The 25,662-nt window shown below is 48.8% G+C and overlaps 2 protein-coding genes and 1 long non-coding RNA gene across 4 annotated transcripts; 2 read left to right on the top strand and 1 right to left on the bottom strand.

Annotated features, from left to right (window-relative positions):
* Positions 1-22,182, top strand: Prpf8 (pre-mRNA processing factor 8). Of its 2 annotated transcripts, XM_050128831.1 has the most exons (43): positions 1-77; positions 266-376; positions 836-1,004; positions 2,529-2,693; positions 2,795-3,013; positions 3,101-3,313; positions 3,432-3,557; positions 3,652-3,757; positions 4,192-4,382; positions 4,511-4,630; positions 4,714-4,903; positions 5,016-5,135; positions 5,244-5,378; positions 5,715-5,844; positions 6,141-6,337; positions 6,563-6,769; positions 6,887-7,050; positions 7,188-7,314; positions 7,428-7,620; positions 8,155-8,342; positions 8,503-8,741; positions 8,907-9,053; positions 9,235-9,445; positions 10,093-10,209; positions 11,065-11,312; positions 11,428-11,607; positions 11,969-12,104; positions 12,218-12,387; positions 12,508-12,637; positions 12,757-12,903; positions 13,260-13,420; positions 13,862-14,053; positions 14,465-14,702; positions 14,807-14,935; positions 16,460-16,573; positions 16,654-16,827; positions 17,034-17,227; positions 18,282-18,521; positions 18,616-18,757; positions 21,043-21,183; positions 21,294-21,433; positions 21,542-21,744; positions 21,861-22,182. In XM_050128831.1, exons 2-43 carry the CDS (start codon positions 277-279, stop codon positions 22,013-22,015), a joined length of 7,008 nt encoding a protein of 2,335 aa, XP_049984788.1. In that variant the 5' UTR covers positions 1-77; positions 266-276; the 3' UTR covers positions 22,016-22,182. The 2 variants fall into 2 exon arrangements, with proteins under 2 accessions (XP_049984788.1, XP_049984787.1); XM_050128830.1 differs by having other exon boundaries at positions 27-376.
* LOC126492423 (uncharacterized) lies at positions 19,019-23,235 on the bottom strand. The gene is made up of 2 exons (XR_007589589.1): positions 23,119-23,235; positions 19,019-20,805 (listed from the first exon to the last, which is right to left on the bottom strand). It is a non-coding gene; the product is annotated as an uncharacterized lncRNA (long non-coding RNA).
* On the top strand, positions 22,710-25,627 carry Rilp (Rab interacting lysosomal protein). The gene is made up of 8 exons (XM_050128850.1): positions 22,710-23,093; positions 23,166-23,259; positions 23,351-23,457; positions 23,549-23,734; positions 23,997-24,142; positions 24,492-24,614; positions 25,028-25,111; positions 25,335-25,627. The coding sequence occupies exons 1-8, from the start codon at positions 22,872-22,874 to the stop codon at positions 25,474-25,476; spliced, it is 1,104 nt and encodes a 367-aa protein (XP_049984807.1). The 5' UTR covers positions 22,710-22,871; the 3' UTR covers positions 25,477-25,627.
* The last annotated feature ends 35 nt before the right edge of the window (positions 25,628-25,662 follow it).

Here is a 25,662-nt window from a genome sequence, read left to right as displayed (position 1 = left end):
GTTGGGAACGCGGAGCGGACGTCTTCTTTCCGCCATTGCTCTGCGGGCCTAGCCGCTACCTGAGTGAGGGGCGATAGGTGGGTGGCCGGTGTCCGAAGTTGGGCTGCAGACTGTCGGGTGGGCAGAGTGGGCTGAGGAGCAGCGTCAGGCCCCGGCTGCAAGCGCTCAGCCCGCCCGGCGTGCAGGCCAGGTGGCTCCGGACGCATTCCATTTGCCCCTTGTGGGCCCGGGCCTAGCGGCTTAGTTTTGGCTTCCTTCTCCCCAGATTCTTCCGGCATGGCCGGAGTGTTTCCTTACCGAGGGCCGGGTAACCCGGTTCCCGGCCCTCTAGCCCCGCTGCCGGACTACATGTCAGAGGAGAAGCTGCAGGAGAAAGGTGAGGGGCGGGTGGGAATCGGATGAGTGGGAACGGCGCGCGCGGGCCGGAACGTGCAGGCGGGTACCCTTTATCAGTAGGCAGATAGATCATCGGGGGTCCGATCCCTTGTTAGCCGTGATTAATTTTTTTTTATTTAGTCAAATCATTGAAAGATTGGAAGCAACAGTTGTTTGCAGGAGCTAGTGTGCGCGCGCGCGTGTGTCTTATAGCAGTGGAGACAAAAGTCCTTTTTGGAGGGCTCCCTTTATGGAGCTTGCTTTACAGTGAAGGAATTAGACAGCATTCACTTCTAAACATCCTTAGGAAAAATGTCAGGTGGTTTGGGGGTTGTAAAATGGCAAGATGCTTGGCAGGGAGTATCCGTGCCAAAGAATGGGGGGGTGGTTACCATAGGGGCAAGAGTGGGTATAACTGTGGAAAGGGTGTGCAGCCCTTTAAACTGAGGTGTCGTTATAGCTCGAAAATGGCAGCAGTTGCAGGCCAAGCGCTATGCAGAGAAGCGGAAATTTGGGTTTGTGGATGCTCAGAAGGAAGACATGCCCCCAGAACATGTCAGGAAGATCATTCGAGACCATGGAGACATGACCAACAGGAAGTTCCGCCATGACAAAAGGGTCTATTTGGGGTAAGCAATAGCCTGGGATAATTTCATGTGGAGTTTGGTGTCTTTCCCCATATTATCAATGGTGGATAGAGGGACTGTCACATCATTTGGAATCTCTCTCTCTCATATTAACAGTGGTGGATAGAGGGACTGTCACATCATTTGGAATCTCTCTCTTTCATATTAACAGTGGTAGATAGAGGGACTATCATATCATTTGGAATGTCTCTGGAATGTCTCTCTCTCTCTCTCTCTCACACACACACACACACACACACACACACACACACACACACACACACACACAGGGTTTCCCTATGTTGCCCTGCTGTAGACCAGGACCGGCTGGCTTCAAACCCAGAGATTCCTGTGCCTCTGCCTCCCAAATGCTGGGATTAAAGGCGTGCGCCACCGTGCTCCTGACTGTACATAGTGGTGGTTATAAGAGTGAGGAAGAACCACTGGAATTCCATGATATGATTCACATCTTCTACTTACGCCATTGCTCTGCTTTGCCTGCTAATGTCATCATAAAATGTCTGTTATTCTGAACTGTTTGATGCTCAGACTGAGACACTGTCTGCACTGTGTTTGCCTTTAACTTTCCAGTCACCACAACTTGGGGGTTTGGGATGTTTAGTTCCTGGGATCTCTCTACCACTGTTAATTCTTCAACCCTAAGCTGCAGAGATTCTTAGCATTCCATTTGGATAAAAAAATTTGGCCTGTTAGTGAGTTGGTGTAGGGAAACCTTGGAAGTTTCATTTCAAAAATAATTTCCTAACCAGCCACGGGAGTGTATGCCTCCACACCTCTATAATCCTGGTACTTGGGTTACAGAGACAGGAGACTCACAGGCTCAAGGCCAGCGTGGACTATTCCACGAGATGCTTCGTTAAAAACAACATAAGCCAGATGTGGTGGCACAGGCCTTGAATCCTTACACATGGGAGACAGAGGCAGGTGAATCTAGCGTTCTACAGAGTGAGTTCCAGGCCAGCCAGGGCCCTATGGTGAGACCCTGTCTCAAACAACAACAAACATTATTTATTACTATTGTTATTGCTCTTGATGCTCAAAATATAGCTGCGGATAGACAGTATTGGTCCTCTCCTTTTTTTTTTTTTTTTTTTTTGAGATAGGGTTTCTCTGTGTAGCTTTTGGACCTTTCTTGAAACTCGTGCCATAGACCAGGCTGGCCTCAAACTTGATCCTCTCTCCTTTAAGAGTATACAGTTTAGTGGCATGACAGATGAGAAACAAGTGGTTGCAGCCTAGTACAGGGAATGTATTGGTTTTCATACGAAGGGCAGAAGGAAGCTGCCTTCTGAAGGACAACGGTTCCCGGTGTGGAGGAACTAAGACATTTGAAAGGGACAGTGGCGCTAGTGAAGGTTGAGGAGTTGAAGGACTGGAGTCCTAGCTTGGGCCTTTCGACCATATGGCAGCATTTTCTGTGGAATGTGTGATCATTTATGGCAGTCAGCACGGGTCAGATACCAGAAGACTTGGTCGTCTCTAATGGTCTCCTTGCTCACGTTGCAGAGCCCTCAAGTACATGCCTCATGCCGTTCTCAAGCTCCTGGAGAACATGCCCATGCCTTGGGAGCAGATTCGGGACGTGCCTGTTCTCTACCACATCACTGGCGCCATTTCCTTTGTCAACGAGATTCCCTGGGTTATCGAGCCTGTTTATATCTCCCAGTGGGGGTGAGAAGGGCTGAAGTGTGGTGGGTGGAGGTGGGTGGTACTTAGGGGTGGGTAGCAGTGGCAGTGGAGGAGCCGTGGGTAGAAACTCTCTTGCCTTCTAGATCGATGTGGATCATGATGCGTCGAGAGAAAAGAGACAGGAGGCATTTCAAGAGGATGCGGTTCCCCCCATTTGATGACGAGGAACCGCCCCTGGATTATGCTGACAACATCTTAGATGTTGAGCCACTGGAAGCCATCCAGCTGGAGTTGGACCCTGAGGAGGATGCCCCTGTGTTGGACTGGTTCTATGACCACCAGCCTTTGAGAGACAGTAGGAAGTGAGTGGAACTATCCCCTGAGGAGGTGGTGGGTAAGTGGCTTGGATCAATGCTTACTTGATATGGGCCCCTCCATCTTTTTCCTAGGTATGTTAATGGTTCCACTTACCAACGCTGGCAGTTTACACTGCCTATGATGTCCACTCTCTACCGATTGGCCAATCAGCTTCTGACTGACTTGGTGGATGACAACTACTTCTATCTGTTTGATCTGAAGGCCTTCTTTACCTCTAAGGCACTCAATATGGCCATTCCTGGAGGACCCAAATTTGAACCTCTTGTTCGAGACATCAACCTACAGTAAGTTGTGGAGAAAGTCAATTTTTTAAGTACTTTGTATGTATTGAAATCTAATCTTTAGCCTTAAGATCCTTGTCTAGCAATGGAACTAGACTACTCATTTAATTTTCTGTTCTAGGGATGAAGACTGGAATGAGTTCAATGATATTAATAAGATCATCATCCGTCAGCCTATTCGTACTGAGTACAAGATTGCTTTTCCTTACCTGTATAACAACCTTCCACACCATGTCCACCTGACCTGGTAAGATGCCTGGAACATAGCAGTTAAACAGGAGAAAGTTGGTTTCTGGTGTGGGCCCCAGCAGAACTTTGGCTGACTCTTGCTTTCCTTACAGGTATCACACTCCTAACGTTGTGTTCATCAAGACTGAGGATCCCGATTTGCCCGCTTTCTACTTTGATCCTCTCATCAACCCCATCTCTCACAGACACTCAGTCAAGGTGAGAGGAAGTCACATGCTTTGCGGGGATGGCAGGGAGTGAGAGTCCTGAAGACTGAGCTTAAAATCTGTTGCATGCCAGGCAGGGTTTCTGCCTCTCAGTAACCTCTGTCCTCTGTTTTATTTTTGGACACAAATTTACTGTCTCGTTCTGGGTTGGTCTTGCACTCTCAGTCCTTTCTCCTCAGCCTCCTCCTAAGTGCTGGAGTTTCAGGCTCCTTCCCTGAGCTCAGTGGAGTTTAGTGGGAACTGCATACAGTGGGCACCTCCTGTTGTATGGTGCTGGAGCTCCTCTGGGAGGCTCTTTAGGACTTCTCTTGTCGAGCATCCCAGTCTTCATGGCATGTGTGTCACTGTGTCCTGTCCCAGAGAGTTTTCTGCTCATCTCGAGTCTGCACGTAGTGGAAACTGAATCCTCGTGGATTTCTCTCTTAGAGCCAGGAACCACTGCCCGATGATGATGAGGAATTTGAACTCCCAGAGTTTGTGGAGCCCTTCCTGAAGGACACACCCCTCTATACAGACAACACAGCCAATGGCATTGCCCTGCTCTGGGCACCGCGGCCCTTTAACTTACGCTCTGGTCGTACCCGCCGGGCTCTGGACATACCCCTTGTCAAGAACTGGTAAGTTTCTACCTGAGGGTCTGGTAGTAGAGGCATTATATAGGAGAAAAGACTGATTGGGCACGCAGGCTTTCCCAGAGTGTCTCTAAGGAGAGGGAGCCAAAACTCTGATGGGCTTATTTAACCAGGTATCGGGAACACTGTCCTGCTGGGCAGCCTGTGAAGGTGCGAGTCTCCTATCAGAAGCTGCTTAAGTACTATGTGCTGAATGCTCTCAAGCATCGGCCTCCCAAAGCCCAAAAGAAGAGGTAAGGAGCTGGAGACCCCTGTACAATTTCTGTCGTACAGTGTCGGTATGCCAGCTTTAACTCTGTTCTTTATTCTCACCCAGGTATCTCTTCCGATCATTCAAAGCCACCAAATTCTTTCAATCCACAAAACTAGACTGGGTTGAGGTAGGGCTGCAGGTTTGCCGCCAGGGCTACAACATGCTCAACCTTCTCATTCACCGGAAGAACCTCAACTACCTGCACTTGGACTATAACTTCAACCTGAAGCCTGTCAAGACACTCACCACTAAGGTGCTTTCGTCAGACCTGTGGGCTCTGCTGGGCTTAGGGTTGGGTGCACTGTGCCATCCCCCCTTCTGTGGCCACTGGCATTAATGGTTCTTTGTGTTCCTGTCCTTCTCAGGAAAGAAAGAAATCTCGTTTTGGGAATGCCTTCCATCTCTGTCGGGAAGTGCTGCGTCTAACCAAGCTGGTCGTGGATAGTCATGTGCAGTATCGCTTGGGCAATGTAGATGCCTTCCAGGTGAGGCCAGGTTGCCCAGCCCTCTGCCCAGATGGGGAGGCAGGGTGAAGCCTGAACTGGCTGTGGTACTGGCTCAGGCTCGAGGTCTGATGGGTGATTTTATTGCAGCTGGCAGATGGGTTGCAGTATATATTTGCCCATGTGGGGCAGTTGACCGGCATGTATCGGTACAAGTACAAACTGATGCGGCAGATCCGCATGTGCAAGGACTTGAAGCATCTCATCTATTACCGCTTCAACACGGTGAGAGCCTGCCCTCACTGTCTGCCTTCCCAGATGCTCTTTTGCTTTTTCCTTGTAGTTAGAGCTCTTTCCCCGGACCTCCTTGGAGAGAATCTCTTGACTATGTCGTTATAAACTTGTTGACTCTCTGAGCACTTCCCCCCAGACCTACTACTGGTTCCATGCAGGAGCTTCACTTTCTGCCTTGAAGTTTTCCTAAGCTTCCCTGTTTGAGAGCATTTACCCTGTCCCCTCAGCAGCCTGACAGATGTTCTTCCTTCTCTAGCTCTACCCACTTTTCTCTCTTTTCCTAAAAGAATTGTTCGCTTATGTTCCTGATTTCTGGTTTACTTGTAGGGTCCTGTAGGGAAAGGCCCTGGCTGTGGTTTCTGGGCTGCTGGCTGGCGAGTCTGGCTGTTTTTTATGCGTGGAATTACCCCTTTGCTAGAGCGCTGGCTGGGCAACCTCCTGGCCCGGCAGTTTGAAGGTGAGTGATTTTCTCTACTCACATTGTCTCGTGGCTTCAAAGGTAGATCAGGTGTGCCTGTTGTCGCATTTTTTGTTGGCATTTGTTGTCTGTTGTTGCTTCTAAGTTTGTTTCTGTTCCAGTAGTGTTCTGGTTCTTGGCCTGCACTGTGGGTTTTGAGCTATGGTGCATTTGCAGCAGAAATTCCTGGGAAGCATGGCTGTGACTGCAGTGGCTTGTCTTTTTGCATGTGTGAAGCATATGGACACTGGTTACTACTTACTAGTTTACTCCCTGGGCCATCCCTTCCCTTCCAGGTCGTCACTCAAAGGGGGTGGCAAAGACAGTAACGAAGCAGCGAGTGGAGTCCCATTTCGACCTGGAGCTCAGGGCGGCTGTGATGCATGATATCCTGGACATGATGCCTGAAGGCATCAAACAAAACAAGGCCCGAACAATTCTGCAGCACCTCAGTGAGGCCTGGCGCTGCTGGAAGGCCAACATTCCCTGGAAGGTAGGCATAGGCACTCATCTTCCTCAGGTTAGGATTAGTGTACCGTTAGAGGACTGTCACCCCTCACCCCTCCTTTCTTGGGACAGTTTTACTGTGTTGTCCTGGCTGACCTTGTAACCTCAGGCCAGGCTGGCCTCAAACTCAAGAGATCTGTCTGCCTTTACACTACGACACTGGTGTGAAACCCTGTGCTCTACTCCTGTTTTTCATTGTTTGTCATTTCAGGTCCCAGGGTTGCCAACACCTATAGAGAATATGATTCTTCGGTATGTTAAGGCCAAGGCTGATTGGTGGACCAATACTGCCCACTACAACCGTGAACGAATCCGCCGTGGGGCCACTGTAGATAAGACTGTTTGCAAAAAGAACCTGGGCCGCCTCACCCGCCTGTACTTGAAGGCAGAACAGGAACGGCAGCACAATTACCTGAAGGTTGGGCCTGCTAGGCTGGGTGTGAGGGCAGGGGGGTAAGGGTGGCTGCAGAGCGGGGATCATGCTTTGTCCTCATCTGGATGGTAGTGGGAGACTAACTTGATGTTCACCTTGCAGGATGGGCCTTACATCACAGCAGAAGAAGCGGTGGCAGTGTATACTACCACCGTGCATTGGTTGGAAAGCCGCAGATTCTCTCCCATCCCATTCCCTCCGCTCTCTTACAAGCACGATACTAAGTTGCTCATCTTGGCTCTGGAGCGCCTCAAGGAAGCTTATAGGTGAGGGATGGCTGGGAGGATTCCTGCTGGGAGGGTAACAGAGGAATGGCATTGTGGTCAGAGTCCAAAAAAGATATAGTCCTTTCTGGTTTAGCATCTTCTTGGGTTCTTACTTACCTTTACTTTTGCTTTGTCAGTGTGAAGTCTAGGTTAAACCAGTCTCAGAGGGAGGAGCTGGGTTTGATCGAGCAAGCCTACGACAACCCCCACGAGGCTTTGTCCCGCATCAAGCGTCACCTCCTCACACAGAGAGCCTTTAAAGAAGTGAGTGAGATGTTCCCTGAGCTTTCTTTTGGTCTGTGCTGTTTATTCTTGGCATCTAGAGGGTGCCAGGTTGGCTATGTGAATTGATGTGAGCCAGGTTCCTTCTCCCACAGGTGGGCATTGAGTTTATGGATCTCTATAGCCACCTGGTGCCAGTGTATGATGTGGAACCCCTGGAGAAAATAACTGATGCCTACCTGGACCAGTATCTGTGGTATGAAGCTGATAAACGCCGCCTTTTCCCACCCTGGATCAAGCCTGCTGACACGGAACCACCTCCACTGCTTGTTTACAAGTGGTGCCAAGGTAAAGCTTTGCCGGACTTACCATCCAGCAGAGGATGTCTTACCTAGGCTACATACTTGACTAGGGGGCTGGAGAGATGGCTCAGAGGTTAAGAGCACTGGCTTCTCTTCTAGAGGTCCTGAGTTCAATTCCCAGTACCCACATGGTAGCTCACAACCATCAATAACGAGATCTGTTGCCCTCTTCTAGCCTGCAGGCACATGTAGGCAGAACACTGTAAACATAATAAACAAACAAATAATCTTTTTTAAAAAAGAGTGATTACTACTACTTGGTGGTGGCGCAGGCTTTAATCCCAACACTGGGAGGCAAAGGTGGGCAGCTCTATGAGTAAAAGGCCAACCTGATCTACAAAGCAAGTTCCAGGACAGCCAGAGCTACACAGAGAAGCCCTGTCTCGGGAGAAAAAAAAAGCAAAGCTGATCCTTGTGGCAACCTGGATGGATAGATGGATGGATGGATGAGAGTTTTAGGATGGAGAGAGCTGCTATAAAGGAATTTCTAATCTACTATAGCTCTGTCTTGCTTTTGTAGGCATCAATAACCTGCAGGATGTGTGGGAGACCAGTGAGGGCGAGTGCAATGTCATGTTGGAGTCCCGCTTTGAGAAGATGTATGAAAAGATTGACTTGACCCTGCTTAACAGGCTGCTGCGGCTCATTGTGGACCACAACATAGCTGACTACATGACAGCCAAGAACAACGTCGTCATTAACTATAAGGTCCGTCTTGGAGCAAGTAGCAACGCAACGTGTTAACTTGTCTGACCCGTTGAGTTAGGATTTGCTGAGGGAGAAGGAAGGACCTTGGACCCTGAAGCACCTGCCATGCAGCCAGCCTTAGCTTATCTAAGAGTTGTGGTTCTTTTCTTCTTTTTCCTAGGACATGAACCATACAAATTCATACGGGATCATCAGAGGCCTGCAGTTTGCCTCGTTCATTGTGCAGTACTATGGCTTGGTGATGGATTTGCTTGTATTGGGATTGCACCGGGCCAGTGAGATGGCTGGGCCTCCTCAGATGCCAAATGACTTTCTCAGTTTCCAGGACATAGCCACTGAGGCTGCGCACCCAATCCGACTCTTCTGTAGATACATTGATCGCATTCATATTTTCTTCAGGTAAAGAACATGGACAGATCCTGTAACCTGCAGAACACTGAAGTGTGTTCTGCCTGTGAAGTGGCTCTTACAGCTTAGTTGTCTAATTGCTGAGATGGGGCTGTAAAGTGAAATGAAGTCTAGAGTGGCATACTCAACAGTGTACCTTGTCTTAACCTTGTGTAGGTTCACAGCGGATGAGGCTCGGGATTTGATCCAGCGTTACCTGACAGAGCATCCAGACCCCAACAATGAAAACATTGTTGGCTACAATAACAAGAAATGCTGGCCCCGGGATGCCCGCATGCGCCTCATGAAACATGATGTCAACTTGTGAGTCTCGGTTGGGTTTGTAGGATTTAAAAGGACATCAGTCCTAGGACCTGGAAAGCAATTAATATTGAGGAGGTTGTGTCTTGGGTAGGAGAAATATAGGCCTGTTGGGTACCTTCTGTCTGGTCTTTGAATGCAGATGTCTCCAACAGACTGAATGCCTATATGTTTTCTGTGACAGGGGTCGGGCAGTGTTCTGGGACATTAAAAACCGGCTGCCACGATCAGTGACTACGGTGCAGTGGGAGAACAGCTTTGTGTCTGTGTACAGTAAAGACAACCCCAACCTGCTGTTCAACATGTGTGGCTTTGAGTGCCGCATCCTGCCTAAGTGTCGTACCAGCTATGAAGAGTTCACCCACAAGGACGGGGTCTGGAACCTGCAGAATGAGGTATAGTCTAGGAAGGACATGGTCTCGCTGCTATTGTAACTGTGGCGTCAGTGGGGTGAAGAACAGTCATACCTTTCACTTTCAGCTCCATTAGCCTTGGGCGGTTTGAGCTTCATGGTGATCACGGTTAATCCTTGCTTGTGAAGACAGGGTCTCTGTAACCCTGGCTGACCTGGACCAGACTGGCCCTGATCGTGTCAGAGATGTCTCTAACTCCCCTGGGTTAGGATTAAGGCATGTGCCACCATGCCCAGCTGTCTCCTTTTTCTCTTTTCCTTTCTTGCTTTCTTCCTTGCTTCCTTCCTTCCTTCCTTTTTTTTTTAAGGCAAGGTCTTACTGTATAGTGATGGCTGGCCTGGAACTCTATATAGACCAGGTTGGCTTTGAATTCACCAAGATCCACACCTGCCTCTACTTCCTGAGTACTGGGGTTACATTTATGCACTACCATGTTGGCTTTTCACCTTTTTTTTAATTGCCATGGTACTTGTGTGGAGATCAGAGGACAGCTTGTAGTCAGTTCCACTGTGTGGGTTCTGGGGATTGAACTCAGGAAGTAAGGCTTGATAGTAAGTACCTTTGCCTGTCATAATCATGTCGCCAGGCCCTCTTTTCTGGGACAAGCTAACACTGACTTTGTGGCTTAGGTTACCAAGGAGAGGACAGCGCAGTGTTTCCTGCGTGTGGATGATGAGTCGATGCAACGCTTCCATAACCGAGTGCGTCAGATTCTAATGGCCTCTGGCTCCACCACCTTTACCAAGGTATGTAGGACCCTAAGCGTCAACCTCAGCTTCCCTGTCATTCTCAGTCCGTCCTTCGTTCCTTTCGACTTCTGTGGTTGGAGCGTGCACAAGCTTTCCCAGCTTTGCCTCATATACTAATCTCCATGCTCTGTGGGATGGCAATTTAGAGTGTTGGCTCAATTAGGCTTTTGTGGGTTTTTTTTTTTTTTCTGGTTTCTCTGTGCCCTAGTTGTCCTGGAACTAGCTCTGTAGACCAGGCTGGCCTTGAGCTCACAGAGATCCGCCTGCCTCCCTCCCAAGTGCTGGGATTTAAGGCGAGCGCCATCACCGCCTATCTCAGTTGGGCTTTATTTCTGAGAATTCAGTACAAGAATTTATCAATCTCCATCTGTGGGGTTTTGATGATATATTTTATTTTGATGATTTTAGATTAAGGCAAAAGTAAAAGTTTTTAATTTTAACAAAAGTATCTATTTTGCATTTTCCCTTAGATTTGTTTTTGTTTGGTTTTGGTTTCTATTACATTTATTGGGTGGGGCAGGGTGCCACAGAGTGCTCGTGGAGATTAGAGAAGAAATGTGTAGAAGTGGGTTTTTTCCTTCAACTATGTGGATTTGGGGAATTAAACTCAAGTCTTTAGGCTTGGTTACAGTCCTTTACCCACTGAACCATCAAAGTGTCCCAATCATCTCTCTCTTACGATTGTTTCTATCCTAGTGGTATCTAGTTAGTATCTCATCTTTTTATTCGTTTGTTTTTTCTACTTACTAATAAGTTTAAGATTAACGCTTTCTTGTATTAGGGTTGTAACTAGATCTGGAAGGCCTGCATTGCATTGCTCATGTGGAATTTACTCTTTCCCACGAACTTTAGATTGTGAATAAGTGGAATACAGCTCTCATCGGCCTTATGACATATTTTCGAGAGGCTGTGGTGAACACGCAGGAACTCCTAGACTTATTGGTAAAGTGTGAAAACAAGATCCAGACACGTATCAAGATTGGATTGAACTCCAAGATGCCAAGTCGGTTCCCCCCTGTTGTGTTCTACACCCCTAAGGAGCTGGGTGGGCTTGGCATGCTCTCCATGGGCCACGTGCTCATCCCCCAGTCTGATCTCAGGTAGAGCCTACTTGACAACCTTCATGTTAGTCTTACTTCTTAGACTCTTAGAGAAGTGGGCATTTCATTACTTTTGATTTTGCTTTTTATCTCTTGTCTTGACTTTCCAAATCAGGTGGTCTAAGCAAACAGATGTGGGTATCACACACTTCCGTTCAGGAATGAGTCATGAAGAAGACCAACTGATTCCCAACTTGTACCGCTACATACAGCCCTGGGAGAGCGAGTTCATTGACTCTCAGCGCGTCTGGGCTGAGTATGCACTCAAGAGACAGGAGGCTATTGCTCAGAACAGGTGGGCATTCAGGAGGTGTACCAATCTAAGGGCGGGGAGTTGGGTCCTAACACTGTGCATTTTATGTGGAGGTCATGGGCAGAGTATATTTTTAGAAGTTAAGACTGATTCTATGCCCGGTGGTGGTGGTGCGCGCCTTTAATCCCAGCATTTGGGAGGCAGAGGCAGGCGGATCTCTGTGAGTTCGAGACCAGCCTGGTCTACAAGAGCTAGTTCCAGGACAGGCTCCAAAACCACAGAGAAACCCTGTCTCGAAAAAAAAGAAAAAAGAAAAAGACTGATTCTGCTCATCCTTGGCCAAAGAACGTTGAATAGTTCTCTTTGCATGAGAAAGGATGTTAACTTCATTTTTTTCTGGCAGACGGCTGACTTTAGAAGATTTAGAAGATTCATGGGATCGAGGCATTCCACGGATCAATACCCTTTTCCAGAAGGACCGGCACACATTGGCTTATGATAAGGGCTGGCGTGTCCGAACTGACTTTAAGCAGTACCAGGTATATGGAGTAGAGAATGGAGCGGATTTCTCCAAATCAGGATAGCTTTTGGCATCCCTGTCATATGGGTGGTAGGCGCTCAGATGCGTCACCGTTCTTACCTCGTTTTCCAGGTTCTGAAGCAGAACCCTTTCTGGTGGACACACCAGCGGCATGACGGCAAGCTCTGGAACCTCAACAACTACCGCACAGACATGATCCAGGCCCTGGGTGGTGTGGAAGGCATTCTGGAGCACACTCTCTTCAAGGGCACATACTTCCCTACCTGGGAAGGTCTCTTCTGGTAAGGACCAGCCACTTGAGCTCCGCTGCTCTCCTTTCCTGGGCTGCTGCTTCTCAGTCGTCCCTGTGAGCATCTGGGAGATGAACGGGCGTCATCTTAGTTGGTTCCTCTGCCCCTCAGGGAGAAAGCCAGTGGCTTTGAGGATTCCATGAAGTGGAAGAAGCTGACCAATGCTCAGCGATCTGGATTAAACCAGATTCCTAATCGTAGATTCACCCTCTGGTGGTCCCCAACAATCAATCGAGCCAATGTGAGTATGAGTCCTCCACATGGGAGATAAGAAAAGGGTATTTCTGTTGCCTTCATTTTGTCCTAAGAACTGGCTTCCTGTGTTCTCTGGTCTCTGATGCTATCTCTCTTTCCTGGCAGGTATATGTAGGCTTTCAGGTGCAGCTGGACTTGACAGGAATCTTCATGCATGGCAAGATCCCCACACTGAAGATCTCCCTCATCCAGATATTCCGAGCTCACCTGTGGCAGAAGATCCATGAAAGCATCGTGATGGACTTATGTCAGGTGGGCTGCAGTTGGGGGTGTGGACCACAGAGTCACATCAGCTTGCTGTTTTTGTGTGTGTGTGTGTGTGTGTGTGTGTGTGTGTGTGTATGTGTGTGTATATAGACAAAATATTTCTATGTGGCCCTGGCTAAGATCTCCTTATGTAAGCCAGACTGGCCTTACTCCTAGAGATCCACCTACCTCTGCCTCCCAAGTGCTGGGATTAAAAGCATGCACCATATGCCCAGCCAGCTTGCTTTTTTGAATATGGAAAAATTTGTCTTGGACACACCAAGGATTAGACTCTTACCGCCTCATTTAAATTCTGTCAGCTCTCACTGTAAAAGGGTACAATCTTTTCCTCTTTACTTCAGGTCTTTGACCAGGAACTGGATGCACTGGAAATCGAGACAGTACAGAAGGAGACAATCCATCCCCGAAAGTCCTATAAGATGAACTCTTCCTGTGCGGACATCCTACTCTTCGCTTCCTATAAGTGGAATGTCTCCCGGCCCTCGCTGCTGGCAGACTCCAAGTAAGTGTTCTGTGGCTCAGCTTTATGTACTCAGGAACCTTAGTGTTACTATGAGAGCCATGTTTCTTAAGGGATTAGTCCTGCCTTTCTGTTTTGTTATTCTGGCTTTGACCTTATAATCCTATTGCCTCAGCCCCCAAAATGCTCTACAGGAGTAGGCACCATTCCCAACTTTTTGCTTATATTCTTTTAAACTTGGAGCCAGTGTTACTCTGTAATCACCAACGATCAGATCTGCCGAACGCTTGGGGTCTTAGTGACTGCCCTTTTTTTTTTTTTTGGTTTTTAACACAGGGCTTCCCTGTGTAGCTGAGGATCTTGCTGATCCTGAATGGGGAGGGGATGGTTTTGAGATTTAGTTGCAGTGTTTGGGAGTTGTTAGGATTCTGAGACATCGGTTGTGTTGTGGTTTCCTGGAAACCTGAACTTTTCTGCCCTTAGGGATGTGATGGACAGTACAACTACACAGAAGTATTGGATTGACATCCAGTTACGTTGGGGCGACTATGATTCCCACGATATTGAGCGCTATGCCCGGGCCAAATTCCTGGATTATACCACAGACAACATGAGTATCTACCCTTCACCCACAGGTGTGCTCATTGCCATTGACCTGGCCTACAATCTACACAGGTGAGTTAGGGCTCGAAAGCATGGGTTTTCCATTAGCCCTGTACTTTCTATGTTTGGTTTCATTTTTTTGAAGCAGAGTCTCACTATATAGCCTCGGCTGGCCTGGAACCTGCTATGTAGACCAGCTTGGCCTCACAATCACAGAGATCTGTCTGCCTCAGCCTCCCGAGTGCTGGTACTAAAAGTGTGTGCCACTACACCCTACACATTAGCCCTTTTATACCAGTTTTAGTTTGGTTGGCTAAGACGAGGTTTTATCTTCCAGTCACTGACTGACTCGTCGTATGTGTATGTCTTAGCAGGGTATCACATAAGCCTGGGCAACTGGCTTTGTCCCTTTGCTGTACTCTCACCTTTTTCTTGGGGCTTTCTGCCTGTGCTTAAGTTCTTGGGACCCTTTCGTCCTTACAGTGCCTATGGAAACTGGTTTCCAGGCAGCAAGCCTCTGATACAGCAGGCCATGGCCAAGATCATGAAGGCAAACCCGGCCTTGTATGTGTTACGTGAGCGGATACGCAAAGGACTGCAGCTGTATTCATCAGAGCCCACTGAGCCTTATCTGTCCTCCCAGAACTATGGTGAACTCTTCTCTAACCAGATTATCTGGTTTGTGGATGACACCAATGTCTATAGAGTGACTATCCACAAGGTGAGTGTGGGCATGCAGGCCTCAGATGCCTGGAGAGTGTATGAAGTGGATGAAGGCAGGGTGGTTATAGCTAGTCCATGTTAACTAATATAATTGTTCTTTAGACCTTTGAGGGGAACTTGACAACCAAACCCATCAATGGGGCCATCTTCATCTTTAACCCACGCACGGGGCAGCTTTTCCTCAAGATAATCCACACATCTGTGTGGGCTGGACAGAAGCGTTTGGGTCAGGTAAGCGGCTGACATGACAGTGAGACATGGAACGTTGCTCTCTCTCATTCTTGTTTGGGGTAAGGGGGAGATGTGATTAAAAACAAAATACCCTTTACTCTATTGAAAGATGGCATTGCTGGGTGTGGTGGCCTCTATCTCAGTACTGGGGGGGGGGGGGCAGAGGGAAGAGGATTGCCGTAGGTTTGAGCCTAGGCAGGCTCCATACAGTCAAAGAGGCGGAAATTCTATTTTGTGTGAATCTACTTGTGCTGAGTGCAGAGCTTGTCCACTTACTTGGCTTTTTTTTTTCTTTATTATGTATACAATGTTCTGTCTGTGTGTATGCCTGTAGGCCAGAAGAGGGCACTAGACCTCATTACAGATGGTTGTGAGCCACCATGTGGTTGCTGGGAATTGAACTCAGGACCTTTGGAAGAGCAGGCAATGCTCTTAACCACTGAGCCATCTCTCCAGCCCCCCCCACTTACTTGGCTTTTTGAGCATCAGGGTTATGCGTGGCCCTATGCTCATGCCTGACACTGAAGTGGGTGCTGGCAATCCAGACTCTGGCCTCATACTTGCCTGGCAAGCACTTGACTCAGTGACTCAGTTCCCCACCCCCAGGGAAATATTCCCTTGGAGGAGGTCCAAGCATGTGAATGCCTTCATTACCTCCATACTGGGCTTTCTGTTTCCAAAGCTTATTTCTCCCTCTATTCTCTGAGAGAGCAACCAAATACCATCTTTATAAAGGGAATGCATACCCCATACCCTTTGGCTTCCTGGACATTTGATGCCTGGCTGAGCTGTACCTAGCCAGCCACAGTTTCTCTTTTCTGTCTTTTTGTTTGTTTGTCTTTGTTTTGTTTTTCGAGACAGGGTTTCTCTGTGAAATAGTCCTGGATGTCTTGAGACTCACTCTGTAGACCAGGCTGGCCTTGAACTCACAGAGATCTACCTGCCTTTGCCTCCCAAGTGCTGGGATTAAAGGTGTGTGCCATTGCTGCCTGGCTTTATTTAAATATTTTTTGAAAATGATTTTATTAGCCTGGGCATGGTGGTACAAGCTTTTAGTCCTAGCATTTGAAAAGCAGAGGTAAGTATATCTTTGTGAGTTTAAAGTCAGCCTGATCTACATATTAAGTTCTAACCCAGTCAGGCCCACATAGTGAGATCATGTCTCTTAAAAATATTATTTTGTTTTAATTTTATGTTTGAGTGTATGAGCATGTTGGGGAGAATCAAATCTGGAACTAGAGCTACAGGCAGTTATAAACTGCCTGGTGTGGGTGCTGAGAACCAAGCTCGGGTCCTCCATGAGAGCAGTGCTCTTGAGCTATGGACCATTGCTCTGGCCCCTGTCTTATTTTGCTGTTTCTGAACTTTAATTCATTATTAAACATGTAGGTACCTTTTTCTAATTAATAAGTTCGGCAACCGTTTTCATGTTCACTATTGAAACAGTTTATTTCAAGATTAGGATTTTTTTCTAGTTAATTGAGGAAGGTAGACTCAGTTTGTTTTGTTTTTCTTGGTTGTTAGTTGGCCAAGTGGAAGACAGCTGAGGAAGTGGCTGCCCTGATCCGATCTCTGCCTGTGGAGGAACAGCCTAAACAGATCATTGTCACCAGGAAGGGCATGCTGGATCCATTGGAGGTGAGAGAGAGGTGGACACAGTAGAAGAAATTAGGCCCGAGCCCTCTGGGCTTTCGCTCTGACCTTGGACTTTGCCTTAGGTACACTTGCTGGACTTCCCCAACATTGTGATCAAAGGTTCGGAGCTCCAGCTCCCCTTCCAGGCTTGTCTCAAGGTGGAGAAGTTTGGGGATCTCATCCTTAAAGCCACAGAACCCCAGATGGTTCTCTTCAACCTCTACGATGACTGGCTCAAAACTATCTCATCTTACACGGTAATTTGGCACCTTAGGAAGAGAGTCTCTCTGGGGTGGAATTGGTTCCAGGAGTCAAGTTCTTGAGCTACACATATCTCTTTTGACTTGTGAGGGCTTGGCACCTGAAGAATTTGGAGATGATGCTTGCTTTGCTGTGAGGCTAGGGTGAGGAGGAGAACCCCCACAATGCTGCTGTCTCCATCTTCTTCCACATCTCCTTCTAGGCTTTCTCTCGTCTCATCCTGATTCTGCGTGCTCTGCACGTGAACAACGATCGGGCAAAGGTGATCCTGAAGCCAGACAAAACCACTATCACAGAACCACACCACATCTGGCCCACGCTGACCGACGAGGAGTGGATCAAGGTGGAGGTGCAGCTCAAGGACCTGATCTTGGCGGACTATGGCAAGAAGAACAAGTGAGTGGGGAGGGGCCAGGTGCCACAGTGTGGCTGGCACAAGGGAGGCTGCTCGGGGCATAGATTCTGGGGTTTGGAACTTTTAAGCTTAGAAGTTTCTCAGATTTTTTTTTAGCTGTGTTTGGTAATGCATGCCTGTAATCCCAGCATTTGGTAGGTAGAGGCAAGGGTATCAGAAACTCAATGTTATCTTCAAGTACATGAGTTAGAAGAGGTTAATCTGGGCTACATGAGGTCTTATCTCAAAAGAAAAACAGCGTCTCAGAGGTGCTCAGGAAGAAATGTAGTCAATACTCAGTCTCACTGTTGACCACTTGTTCTCCGTGGAAGTTACTGACGCCATTTTGAATAGATGCACTCCTTACTCGCTTGGTTTCTGTTATGTCAGGGTTTCATTGTGGATCCCATGTTCTCCTCGAACTCCCAACATTACTCTTGCTTTAACCTTCCAAGTGCTGGATTATTGGTGTGTCTCACTCCACCCAATTTGGGATTTCCATTTTGAGAGTTGTCCTGTGTTGTGGCAGTTTCTGTGGAAGAAAAGTAAGAGTTGCAGATGCTGACTAACTCAAAGTACATGTGCATTATTGTGTCACTGCTTGGGGTGCAGCGGTTCTTCACATTGTCACTGCATCCCCATGCATGCCTTTCTTAGAAGTGTCAATTAAAGGACCTTAGTTCAGTCCCTAGAAGCCACAAGGGGGAGAAACCTCCCATAAGTTGTCCTTTGACCTCTGTACTTGCACTGTGCTATATCCCAGAGTAAATAAATTTAAAATTAAAAATTAAAGAACTGGCCGGGCAGTGGTGGCGCACACCTTTAATCCCAGCACTTGGGAGGCAGAGGCAGGTGGATCTCTGTGAGTTCAAGGCCAGCACCAAAGCTACAGAGAAACCCTGTCTCAAAAAACCAAAAAAAAAAAAAAAAAAAAAATTACAGAACTGTTGAGATTATCTTGACAAAGTATGTCCTGTCTACCCAGTTCTACTTTGCCATCAAGACAAAAGTGACTGGGGGGGGGGGGATCCCGTCTAACTGACATTGTCCCCACAGCGTGAACGTGGCGTCCCTGACACAATCAGAAATCCGAGACATTATCCTAGGAATGGAGATCTCCGCTCCATCACAGCAGCGCCAGCAGATAGCTGAGATTGAGAAGCAGACCAAGGAACAGTCACAGCTCACTGCCACGCAGACTCGAACTGTCAACAAACATGGCGATGAGATTATCACCTCCACCACTAGCAACTATGAAACCCAGACCTTCTCATCAAAGACTGAATGGAGGGTCAGGTACTGTGGAGGGCAAGACTGTCAGGTGGACAGGCCCCTTGATGGCGCTGGGTGTGCTTGGGCTGAAACGCTGGCGCTCCTTTCTGTTCTTTAGGGCCATCTCTGCTGCCAACCTGCATCTACGGACCAATCACATTTATGTTTCATCTGATGACATCAAGGAGACTGGGTATACTTACATTCTTCCCAAGAATGTGCTTAAGAAGTTCATCTGCATATCTGATCTCCGTGCCCAAGTGAGTATACACACAACTGGACCATATTGTGAGCCCACTTAGTCTGTATCTAAATTTCATTTTTTTTTTTTTTCCCTTTGGTTTTTCGAGACAGAGTTTCTTTGTGTAACAGTCCTATAGTCCTTGCTGTCCTTGGACTAACTCTTGTAGACCAGGCTGGCCTCGAACTCACAGAGTCTGTGCCTAAATTTCACTTGATAATTCCACGAACTTTGAGGGGCTAGTTTCAAGATTCAATGGATGAATGAGTAACTTGGAAAGGACGGTGGATCTCTGTGTGTTCAAGGCCAGCTTGGTCTACAGAGCAAGTTACAGGACAGCCAGGACTGTTTCACAGAGAAACTCTGTCTCAAAAACAAACAAAAAAAAGAAGAAGAAAAGAATGAGAAAAAGAGACATCACAAACAAGAGGATGTCAAAATATTTTACCAATATGACAATTAAGAGAAAATATTGGAGTGGAATTTATTGGCAGAGAATAACAAATAGATTCAAATATGTACATAGTCAAATCTTACTGCTGCGTACTTTATGATATTGAAATAGAAAAGAGCAGGGCCTTTTTTCACACCACTCAACAAAAGTAAAATTAAATAGAGTAAAACTATGGATGTAAAATACTAAGCTGTTAGAAAATACTGATAATCTTAGTGTTGAGAAAACCTTTCACAGCACCAAACACAGCTGGGCAGAGTGGTACACTCCTGAATCCTAGCACTTGGACGGCCTAGGCAAGCAGGTTGCTGTGAGTGTTAAAGGCTAGATTTCACTACCAGTCCAGACGGCTGTCTTAGTTTGATATGGTAGCACAGGCCTCTGAGCCAGCTTCTGTGGCCCAGCTGCTACCAAATGAAACTTTCTCAAATAAATAAATGAAAACCCATTCGAGACTTGTGTGACAATGTCAGGCTGGCAAAATTATTCCGTAGGTAAAGGTGCTTGCTGCCAAGTCTGTTGGCCAGTTTGAGCTCCAGAATCTATACAGTAGGAGAGCGCTGACTTCTGTAAATTGCCCTGTGGCCTCCACATTTCCAGTGTGACACATATTATACTCATGCATATGCATACACTGAATAAGTAAAAGGTTAAGGTTTAAAATAAAAATCCAGAAATTGTCCTTGGGCCACAGATGACTCAGAAGATAAAAGTTTGCTGCACAAAGCTGAAAACCTGAGTTAAGTCCCCAAATCCCACTGTGGAGGGGGAGAACCAGCTCCTCAGAGTTAGCCTCTGATTCTCACATACACACTGTCGCATGTGAGTTTGAGGCCAACTTGGTCTACATAGTGAGTTCCAGGATAGCCAGAGCTACCTAGTGAGCCCCTGTCTCAGAGACAGACAAATTTAAAGGGAAGAAAAATACTATAGAGAAAACTCAGTTACAAAACACTTGCCTGGCATGCTCTAAGGCCCTGGGTTCAGTTTCTTGAGAAGAAAAAAAGCCAACCTGAAGCTGATGAGCTGGCTCAGAAGGAAAGCACTTCCCATAAACCTGACACCCCGAGTTTGATTCCGCAGAACCCTGTAAAAGTGGAAGGAGAGAACCTATTGCACAGACTTGTCCTCTGACTTTCACACTCGCTCAGTGCCACACGAGTCCTTATATACATGTACAGAATTACAAAAAGTTAAAAATGTTTTTAAATTAGTTTTATATGCATTTTTGCCTTCATGTATACCTACCTGTGTGAGGGTGTTGGGTCCCCTGGAACTGGAGTCACAGTTATGAGCTGCAATGTGGGTTCTGGGAATTGAATCTGGGTCCTCTGGAAGGGCAGTCAGTGATCTTAACTACTAAGCCATCTCTCCAGCCCTTATATACATATATACATACACACATATGTATATATGTGGGTGTTTTTTCTGCGTCATATGCATGTAGTACCTGTGGAGGGCAGCAGAGAGTGCCAGGTGCCCTGGAACTGGAGTTACAGACAGTTGTGAGCCACTGTGCGGATGCCAGTAATCTGTCTCAGGTCCACTGGAAGAGCAACCAATACTCTTGACCACTAAGCCGTCTCTCGAACTCCAATGATAATTTTTAAGACCTGGGTTTAGTAGGTAGAGATACTTGGCCACCAAACCTAATAACCCAAATTTGATTCTCCCAGATCATGGGGGTGTTTGGGATGGGGTTTATGTGTAACATTTTGACCAAGTAACCAGATGATTCTGTCCCAATGGTTTTTGACTGTATTTTGAAAAACCCACCATTTTCTTGGGAATGGGAAGAAATTCTTGCACTCTGAATTGCACTGAGAATAGTCTGATCCCCTTGTCTCTAGATTGCAGGATACCTATATGGGGTGAGTCCTCCAGATAACCCTCAGGTGAAGGAGATCCGCTGTATTGTGATGGTGCCGCAGTGGGGCACTCACCAGACTGTGCACCTGCCCAGCCAGCTGCCCCAGCACGAGTACCTCAAGGTTTGTGATGGTGGCGGAGCCTGGGAATTGAACTTGCTGCAGTGTTACCCTGGTGGGTGACATTTGTCTGCAGATAGGTTGAACCGCTCCTTATTGCTCTTTGCCTGCAGGAGATGGAACCCTTAGGTTGGATCCACACTCAGCCCAATGAGTCTCCCCAGTTATCACCCCAAGATGTCACCACTCATGCCAAGATCATGGCTGACAACCCGTCCTGGGATGGCGAGAAGACAATTATCATCACCTGTAGGTGGGTGTGGGCCTCCTTGAGTGGAGATATTATATTATAGGGCAGGTATTGAGGTCAGGACCTGAATTAGTGGCCTGAGCTCAACCTGTCTTTTTCTTTCCCCCACAGCTTCACCCCAGGCTCCTGCACACTGACAGCCTACAAGCTGACCCCCAGTGGCTATGAGTGGGGCCGGCAGAACACCGACAAAGGCAACAATCCCAAAGGCTACCTGCCCTCTCACTACGAGAGGGTGCAGATGCTCCTGTCAGACCGATTCCTCGGCTTCTTTATGGTTCCTGCCCAGTCCTCCTGGAACTACAACTTTATGGGTATGTGGTCGTGGTGGAGACAGAAGCCAGCACTCTTGTCTCTTGGGGTCTGGCTGCCGAAGGGTCGGGTGAGGCAGGGAGACCTTGTTAACATCTGATGTTTCCCCTTCTCTAAGGTGTTCGGCATGATCCCAACATGAAATATGAGCTGCAGCTGGCAAACCCCAAGGAATTCTACCATGAGGTCCATAGGCCCTCCCACTTCCTCAACTTTGCCCTCCTGCAGGAGGGTGAGGTCTATTCTGCAGACAGAGAGGATCTCTATGCCTAGTTACTTCTTGCTTCCTTCTGCTTCAGATTCCCCAAAGGCTGGAACCTCTGACCCTCCCGACAGACAAGCTGCTGACATTCAGCAGCCTGGCCCCTTTGTGTTTTGTGCTTGTGTTGTTGATAGACTGTAATTCTGAACAAAATGTAATAAATTTTGTATAAATAGGATTGCTTTTGTTTTCTTGCTTTTAAGAGTTCAAATTTTGGGTATTGATAACTCTGGGGATTGGCTTGGGCAATTCGCAGCAAGGTACTGGGCCTCCCCTTCAGGGCTTTGAATATACCCTAGACTCAGCTGAGTTGGGTCTGGCCTTCACACTCTACTTTGGCCGTGTTTGCTGGTTTCTCTGTACGTGGAAATCCACCTATTTTAACATTGCTTTAGGACTCTATGGTCGTGTAGCTGTAGGGTCCAGCCTTGTTCTTTTGTAAACCTTGTCGTTCCTGATAGAGCAGCAAGCACTTCGCTGGCTGTGCCTGCAATCCAGTAGAGGCTGTTTGCTGACCTTCAATCCTTCACCTCTCTGGAGAGCTTGGCAGCTAAGACCAGGGGCGGAGCCTGTATCAGGCGCTATGGGGGAGGGCTTTCCTAAAGTGACCACTTAGAGCCCTGGTCCTCAGCTCTTAGAGACCTGCTTGGAAATTGGCAGTCCTGTATCAGTGACCTTGTAGGTGGACCAGAACTAGGCTCAAAGGGCGCAGGGCACTCTCCCACCCCAGGGCCTTTCTCCCTTTTGCTCCTCCCCTGTCGCTTCTTCTCCGCCCCTTATGGCCCTAAACTTCCTGGGCCGGAACTGTTTGGCTTGTTCCTGTCCCAGTTGAGGGTGGGGGCGGCTTTTGGCCTTAGGAGAGAAAAAATGGAGCCCAGAAGGGCAGCGTCCGGATCACCCAACCAGGGGTGTGCTGTGGGCGCGGGGTCAGCCGCGGAGCTCGTGTACCATCTAGCAGGGGCCCTGGGCACTGAGCTGCAGGAGCTGGCACGCCGTTTCGGGCCCGACGCGGCGGCTGGGCTCGTGCCACTAGTGGTGCGGGCGCTGGAGCTCTTGGAAAAGGCTGCCGTGGGGCCGGCGCCGGATTCGGTGAGTCACCGGCTCCTCCTCTTACCCTGGGCAGCCGGCAGGCCCTAACCCCGAGTTTCCTGGCTCCCCCAGCTGCAGGTGTCCGCGCAGCAGGCCGAACTGGAGCTGCGGCGGCTGAGCGAGGAGAACCGGCGCCTCCGCCAGGAGCTAGGCTCAGGGCCGCAGGGTGAGTGCGGGTTCCGCCCGAGCACAGTGAGCTAGGGGAACTAGGGGCTTGAGCACCCCGGAGAATGGTGCTAAGAACACCCCGTCTTCAGAGGAGCGCGAGCTGCTGCGACAGCTCAAGGAAGTGACGGACCGACAGCGGGACGAGCTTCGGGCACACAGCCGAGATCTAATGCGCCGAAGCCAAGAGACTGAGGCGGTGAGGGCGGAGCCCGACGGGCGAGCCGAGTGGGGCGGGGCTGTGGCGGGCTTCGGAGCCCCGCCCACTAGCTCTCTCGCTCCACCCCCAGTTGCAGGAGCAGCTGCAGCGCCTCCTGCTGATCAACTCGGAGCTGCGGTACAAGCTGGCCGCAGTGCAGACCCAACTCAGGGCGGCGCAGGACCGGGAGAGGGAGCGCCAAATAGCTCTGGATGGCTCCCGTCAGCTGGCTGAAGAACAGAGACTGAAGCCCGAAGTAGAAACCCTAGATGACCGGGTGAGAGCCGGAGAGGAGTCAGGACATCCCAGAACTCACAGCATTCAGCTCTTGGTGGGCCCGGCCTGGGTATAGAAAAGGTCTGTCGGAAGTCCGAAAACTACCGTTTCGGTTGCAGCGGTAGTCCTCCACCTACTGTAGCAGCCATCTTGTCCCTTAAATTGTCTTACCAGACACTTCTCCTAACATTACTGTGAGCACTGGGGCTTGGGGGAGGGGGGGCAAGAGTGACTACCTTCTGACCATGCCTGACCTTGCACAGGTGGATGCTCCGCAGCAGCCAGGGCACCCTCCAGAGCCCGTTCAGTGTGGCTTCACCCGGGAGGAGCTTGAGCAGATCCTTCAGGAGCGGAATGAGCTCAAAGCCAACGTATTCTTGCTCAAGGAGGAACTGGCCTACTTCCAGCGGTGAGGGGCCGGAAGCCAGGATGCCTGTACCTGGCCTATAGGTCACCCCACCTCATCCTTTGGATCGATCATGTATAGGGTCAGGAGTGACATTTGCCAGTGTCCTGCTCAGGCACTGGGAAGAAATAAATTCCATCGTCCCTGCCCTCCTGGAATCTCATTCAAGTGGGGCAGCACCAAGGGTCACTAAGCCGAAGCAGTAGGCTGGAAGTATTCTGAGAAGGGGCCGCCTAAGCTCACAGGTGTTGAGAGCCTTCAGGTGTTTCCAAGGGAAACAGCAGAGCTCAGGTACTGGATTGAAACCTACTGTTGGCATTCCCACTTTCTTCCCCCTCCCACCCATTCTTAGAGAGCTGCTCTCAGATCACCGGGTCCCTGGGCTTCTACTTGAAGCCATGAAGGTGGCAGTCAAGAAACAGCGGATGAAGATCAAGGCCAAGATGTTAGGGACACCAGAGGAAGCAGAGAGTAGGTAAGACCTGCTTCCATACCTGCCCAACGAACCCTTCTGCCTGCTGTAGTTGTACTTCCGTGCCCAGGGAGCCAGCCTCCCTATGCCCCCTACACCTCACCATACCTGCTGTCCAGCTGCCCTCCTTCCCTCCGGAACCCGCTGCTCCCCTTTGTCCTGGCTGCTGTCCATCCTGCTGAAGAAATTGCTAATGCCACTTCTCCGCATTCATTTCTGTTTCCTTCTTGGCTGGATCTCTTTACTGAAGGAAGCTGTGGCTACAGCCGTGTGAAGGGCTATTGTTTGCCGGGCTATAAAGTGAAACCCTCAAGATGTCCTGTGTCTAGTGTCCCTCTTCTGCCCTGAGGCCTCTCCAGTCACTCCATCCTCCCTGACTCACAGTATCCCTTAAACCCCACATCTCTTTATCTTAGTGATGATGAGGATGACTCGTGGCTCCTGCTCTCCAATGACAAGGAAGATGCTCCCCTGGTTCCTGGATCCAGAATACAGAATTTGTATGTTGGAGGAGGGGAGGGCAGGAGGAGGGTGAAGGAGGGGCCTGTCTGGTTCTTCTCCCTGTGGCCCTGTTCTCCCTCCTGCTTCTTTGCCCTGAGTGCCTTCTATCCCTGTGACTTTGTACCACCCCCTCTCCTCCAAGGCCTCTCTCTACCCTCAGCCCGCCTCACTGGCATCTCTTGTCTTCCTGGCTCAATGTACCGCTCTTGGTTTTCCTTTCAGCTTTAGCTTATGGTATCGGGGTGAAACTGAGACCCCTGAAGCTGAGACCAGCAGCAGAGCTCCCGGTAGACAAGAAGGAGAAGAGGCCCCGCAGCAATGCCACCTGGAACCTGTGGGCAGCCTTCCAGCCCCCAACTCCTGACTAGTCCTTCTCTGCTTTCAGTGACCGTTGTGGTCCAAGGGCTTCAGCTACACAAGAGGACTAACTTTGGGTTCCGGTTGTGTATGGATGTGTGACCTCAAACAAGGGCGAGGCTTCCCTCTGTACCTAGCTTGCACTAGGCATGATGGTATTTCAGCCTGTCTCCCTTTCTTGACATCTCTGTCC

The sequence above is a fragment of the Alexandromys fortis genome, unplaced genomic scaffold (assembly GCF_014885135.2).
Source record: "Alexandromys fortis isolate MF-2015 unplaced genomic scaffold, M_Fortis_MF-2015_v1.1 scaffold_80, whole genome shotgun sequence".
Classification (NCBI taxonomy): domain Eukaryota; kingdom Metazoa; phylum Chordata; class Mammalia; order Rodentia; family Cricetidae; genus Alexandromys; species Alexandromys fortis.
Note: the sequence above shows the minus strand (reverse complement) of the source record. Positions and strands in the feature narration are given on the sequence as shown.